The 5,886-nt window shown below is 54.0% G+C and overlaps 1 protein-coding gene across 1 annotated transcript; it reads right to left on the minus strand.

Moving 5' to 3' along the window:
- Positions 1 to 3,274: 3,274 nt before the first annotated feature.
- LOC120980943 (ATP-sensitive inward rectifier potassium channel 11-like) lies at positions 3,275 to 5,257 on the minus strand. The gene has a single exon (XM_040410337.1). It carries the CDS (start codon positions 4,911 to 4,913, stop codon positions 3,744 to 3,746), a length of 1,170 nt encoding a protein of 389 aa, XP_040266271.1. The 5' UTR covers positions 4,914 to 5,257; the 3' UTR covers positions 3,275 to 3,743.
- Between the last annotated feature and the right edge of the window lie 629 nt (positions 5,258 to 5,886).

A 5,886-nucleotide genomic window follows, 5' to 3' on the forward strand; every position in this document is an offset into this window, starting at 1 on the left:
AGGGAGCTCACTGCATACAGATTATACAGTCATCACTAGGAGGAGCTCACTACATACAGATTATGCAGCCACCACTAGGGGGAGCTCACTACATACAGATCATACAGCCACCACTAGAGGGAGCTCACAACATACAGATTATACAGCCACCATTAGGAGGAGTTTACTACATACAGATTATACAGTCATCACTAGAGGGAGCTCACTACATACAGATTATACAGGCACCACTAGAGGGAGCTCACTACATACAGATTATACACCCACCACTAGAGGGAGCTCACTACATACAGATTATACAGCCACCACTAGAGGGAGCTCACTACATACAGATCATACAGTCATCACTAGGAGGAGCTCACTACATACAGATCATACAGCCACCACTAGAGGGAGCTCACTACATACAGATTATACACCCACCACTAGAGGGAGCTCACTACATACAGATTATACAGTCACCACTAGAGGGAGCTCACTACATACAGATTATACACCCACCACTAGAGGGAGCTCACTACATACAGATTATACAGCCACTACTAGAGGGAGCTCACTACATACAGATTATACAGTCATCACTAGGAGGAGCTCACTACATACAGATCATACAGCCACCACTAGAGGGAGCTCACAACATACAGATTATACAGCCACCATTAGGAGGAGCTTACTACATACAGATTATACAGGCACCACTAGAGGGAGCTCACTACATACAGATTATACACCCACCACTAGAGGGAGCTCACTACATATAGATTATACAGCCACCACTAGAAAGAGCTCACTACATACAGATTATACAGTCATCACTAGAGGGAGCTCACTACATACAGATTATACACCCACCACTAGAGGGAGCTCACTATATACAGATTATACATCCACCACTAGAGGGAGCTCACTTTATACAGATTGATACGGTGTAGTGGCTGATGCACTTCAGTGGGAGCTGAGCTGCAGAATGCTGGCGGTAGAAGCTTCAGAGAGAACGGAGCATTTCATCTACTGTATAGTCTCTGATGCTGCCAGCCGATCATGGGGGTGACAGGTGTTGGACCAGCACTGAAGTCCAGATTAATGAAGCATTCGGTTCAAAGAAAGGATAAGTGGGATAGAGCTATTGGAAGAATTCAGGATCATGGGTGGAGATCCTGGGGAAAATCTCTCACCTGATGGTAAGGCACTCAGATTGTCACATATCTATCTGACCCAGAAGACACCTAAACTCCTGGCTGATATTGCGGTGCGTGGCCGATTCGCTTTCCCAAGGTGCAAGTGATGTGCTGCTGATATGAGCGCAGGGTCTGGAGGAAGTCCTTACTGTTATACATGATGCATACTCCGTTCATGCTGAACCATCTGGGCCACTTCGAGGATCTCATCACCTCCGGGGAAAACTGCCTTGTCCACAATGCGGTATATGGCACAGGAGCTGACTGCTCTGCCTGGACTGAAGGAAGCGGGGCCCTCGGTAAGGAATTTAATAATGAGATCAACCGGCTGGTGAACCTGGAAAGGGGAGTGCGTGGGAGCAAACAGCAAGTTTATTAAACTGCGGCTCCCCTGGAGTGACACATCGGGACTCATGTCCAGGGAACTGGTGAGATGCGGAGGACTATATCCAGCTTTGTCCCGATTCCCATCTTCTGCCCCTAGTGGGTATTAATAGGGTTCGCATTTCTTTTCCTCAGAGGGGTCTGAGGGCACGTGAGGTCGCTTTAGGGGTGTAAAGTGATGCCCTTGGGGGGTCAATAAGCTTATGGTATCTAAGAGGGAGGCAGTCCACACAGATCTCACGACTGGAAGACATCTACATCATTACTGGGGACTTTCGTAGGGTTTGTGCTCTAAAGTTTTGTTTAAGGGTTCACTTGTAGGGGATGATGGGGATGTTTTTCTTGTTTTTCTTACACTTTAACACCTCACCGATCTGCAGACACACAAACCGATTCTCCAGTTGATGGAATCTTTTGTGGAGAGGGTTCTCACAGCACATCTCACATGTGGACCAGGGGGTGCTGCTGATATAGAGTATGGGGCACAAGTGAGTGTTCATACCTTATACAGTTTGCATCGGGATGTGTGAAGCCCTTTTAGATGTGCACGCATCCACCCTCAGCTCTCATAGGAAGGAGCCTCAACTCTCATGAGAAGGGCCCTTGGCTCTCTCGGGCAGGGTCCTCAGCTCAAGGGCGGGGCCCTCAGTTCTCTTGGGTACAGCTCCTGGCTCACACGGGCAGGGCTCTTGGCTCTCATGAAAGAAGCCTCAACTCTCCTAGGAAGGGCCCTTGGCTCTCTCGGGCAGGGCCTCCGCTCACTGGGACGGGGCCCTCAGCTCTTGGCTCACACGGGCAGGGCCCTCAGCTCTCATGGACAGGGTTTTCAGCTCATGGACAGGGCCGTCAGCCTTCAGGGGCCGTCAGCCCTTGGCTCTCTCGGGCAGTGCCCTTGGCTCTCTCGGGCAGAGTTCTTGGCTCACACAGGTAGGACCCTCAGCTCTCTCAGACAGGACCCTCAGCTCTCTCGGACAGGTGCCTCAACTCACAGGGGCAGCACCCTCAGCTCACAGAGGCAGGACCCTCAGCTATCATAGGCAGGGTTCTCGGCTCAAGGGCGGGGCCCCTGGCTCTCTCAGGCAGGACCCTTGGCTCTCTCGGGCAGAGTTTTTGGCTCACAGGGGCAGGACCCTCAGCTCTCTCGGGCAGTGCCCTCGACTCTTGGCTCACATGGGCAGGGCTCTCAACTCTCTCGGGCAGGGCCCTCAGCTATCATGGGCAGGGCTCTCGTCTCTCTCGGGCAGAGTTCTTGGCTCACAGGCAGGGTCCTCAGCCTACAGGGGTAGGACACTCAGCTCTCTCGGGCAGGACCCTTGGCTCACAGGCGCAGGACCCTCAGCTCTCTCGGGCAGGAGCCTCAGCTATCATAGGCAGGTCCCTCAGCTGTTATGGGAAGGGTTCTCGGCTCAATGGCAGGGTCCTCGGCTCTCTCAGACAGGACCCTTGGCTCTCTCAGGTAGAGTTTCTGGCTCACATGGGCAGGGCCCTCAGCTTTCATGGGCAGGGTTCTCAGCTAATGGGTGGTGCCCTCAGCTCACAGGGCCAGGACCCTCAAATCTCTCGGGCAGGGCCCTCAGATCTCTCAGGCAGGGCCCTCAGCACCAGTCAGTAAGCTCAGGTTTCTTGTAAGCCCCCTTAGTATATGTTATGTACAGTGCCCCAGAAGATAACGGCATGGTACAGATGATGTAAATGATGGAGGAGCCGCTGTCATCAATCAATACATTTTATAAAAGGAGAGCAAACATAGATATGAATGTGAAGCAGCTGCTGCAGAACATCCCCCCCCCCCCCCCCCCACCAGCCGGGAGCACTAAGTGCAGAACGAGACACGATGCAGCGAGGGAGCATCTGCAGTCACTGGGTATAAATAGTAGCATGAACATCTACCCTCCCTCCCCCCACAGGAGCAATCTTAAGACATTGCTAAGATATCTATAGCTAGGCATCTGCAGAGAACAGCAAGAAGTTAATAAATATTAAATCCTGAAAAACGTGAGGAGTCCAGCGCGCGCACACACACACACGTCTCTACCGCCCCGTCTCTCCTGAGGGACTGTTGCTGCATAGAAGAGACCAGATCTGGAGAAGGGATATTTGCTGCATAGAAGACACCAGATCTGGAGAAGGGATATTTGCTGCATAGAAGACACCAGATCTGGAGAGGTCATGGGTCCAGGGTCACGTTTGGTCCTCATCAAACAGTGTGAACTTTGGCTTTACCTTGATGGAGATGTTTCTTCTGCGGATGGTGCTCTTAGGGGAGAAGGAGCGAAGGTCCAGGTTACCGTGGTCTTCCTCCAGCTGCCTTGCTGTGCATGTCGGGGTGGGCACCTTGATCGTATTGCCAAATTTTGAGTAGTCCACCGAGTACCTGCCGTCTTCTTCTGCTATGGTGGGCACAAAGCGTTGACCCCACAGAATCTCATCAGCCAAGTATGATGTCCTGGCCTGGGTGGTCATTCCGGTGGTCTCCACCACCCCCTCCAGGATGACAATGATCTCCAGGTCTTGCTGGTGAGTGAGGTCAGTGGCGGAGACGTCATACAGCGGACTGTCCTTGGTGATGGTGTGGCAGATGATGAGTGGTGACACCAGAAAGATGCCATTGGTACTGATGGGGTTCTCCATTTGGATATCTATCTGGTTGAGGGGCAGGACCTCTCCCTCCAGGCTGCTGGACTTCTTGACCACCTGCATGCGGATGGTGGAGCTGATGATCATGCTCTTCCGCAGGTCTCCAACCCTAAACATGAAGCAGAGTTTGCTGTTTCGTAGGGCAATGACGGCGTGCTTGCTGAAGATGAGGGTCTCCGCTCTACGGTGGGCCTGCGCCGTCTTCATGAAGATACAGCCCAACATGATAGCATTGATGACCAGACCTACAATGTTCTGAACGATGAGGACTAGGATGGCCAAGGGGCACTCCTCTGTGATCATTCGCCCCCCAAAGCCGATGGTCACCTGTACCTCAATGGAGAAGAGGAAGGCAGCGGTGAAGGACTGGACGCTGGTCACACAGGGCACAAAGCCTTCCTCGGTGTAGTCCAGGTCGCCATGGGCGAAGGCGATGAGCCACCAGATCATCCCAAAGAGCAGCCAGGTGCAGAGGAAGGACATGGTGAAGATGAGGAGGGTGTGATGCCACTTGAGGTCCACCACGGTGGTGAAGACGTCCAGCAGGAAGCGGCCCTGCTCCCGGATGTTCTTGTGGGCCACATTGCACCTCCCGTTCTTGGCCACGAACCTCGCCCTCCGCTCCTGCGCCCGGTACTTGGGCTCATTGATGTCCTCGGCCAGGCGGGTGGTCAGCACGTAGTCCTCCGGGATCAGGCCCTTCCTGGCCAGCATGACTACAGCCGCCCGCTGCCGGAGAGCACTGCCCGGGCTGCTCGGACGGGGCTCCCATCTGTGCACGCCAATCACAGGGCGGCGGGGGGTGAGGGGCCGGGCGCCGCCGCCGCACGGAGCACCTGGTACCTGAAGCCGGTGCACTCCGGGACCTCCAGCCGGTACCGCCGAGCGCAGCAAACACCGGAGCCACAAGAGAAGGCAAACGTCTGCAAAACGGCACCTGGAGCCGGTGGTGAAGTTCCGGGACGCGGCCGCCAGAGGGAGCAGCGAGGCCGGGAATGGCGGGAGCCGGGAGCGCACAGGTGCGGAGAGGAGCCCCGATGTGATCGCCCGAAGATATCCCCCCAATCATGATAGGATCGCCCGAAAATATCCCCCTCCCCATGTGATCGCCCGAAAATATCCCCCTCCCCATGTGATCACCCGAAAATATTCCCCCCAATGTGAAAGCCTGAAAAATATCCCCCCAATATGATCGCCCGAGGATATCCCCCAATCATGATAGGATCGCCCAAAAATATCCCCCTTCCCCCTATTTCATCCCCATAAAGTACTTTGCTTCTCCCCAACTATCTGCCCCCCCCCCCCCCCCCCCCCGTGTATCACCCATTCCTCATATATGTCGCGGATACCCCCCCCCCCTTAATATCAGGGGGTCCTCACTATACCTCTCCCCTGTATATCTCCGAGCCCCCGTGTGCACACTTACTTGCTGGAATAGTGAGGGTTAATGGCAGGTACTATGACACCCAGTATCCGCAGCCCGGAGATTAATCATTTACCCAGTGATCGTGTTACCCGGAGCGGAGAGATGATGAGAGTTACAGTCACGGCACATTTTACTGAACTCATGGCCCCAAACAATTCCATATTCTTTCTGCGGATGGTTGGCGATTCTGGCCGATGTCGCAGGGGGTACAGGGGGTCTGCAGGTCACGTGTTGCCACTAGGGGGCGTCCCGGAGGACAGG

This window comes from Bufo bufo, chromosome 10 (genome assembly GCF_905171765.1).
Source record: "Bufo bufo chromosome 10, aBufBuf1.1, whole genome shotgun sequence".
Taxonomy (NCBI): Eukaryota; Metazoa; Chordata; class Amphibia; order Anura; family Bufonidae; genus Bufo; species Bufo bufo.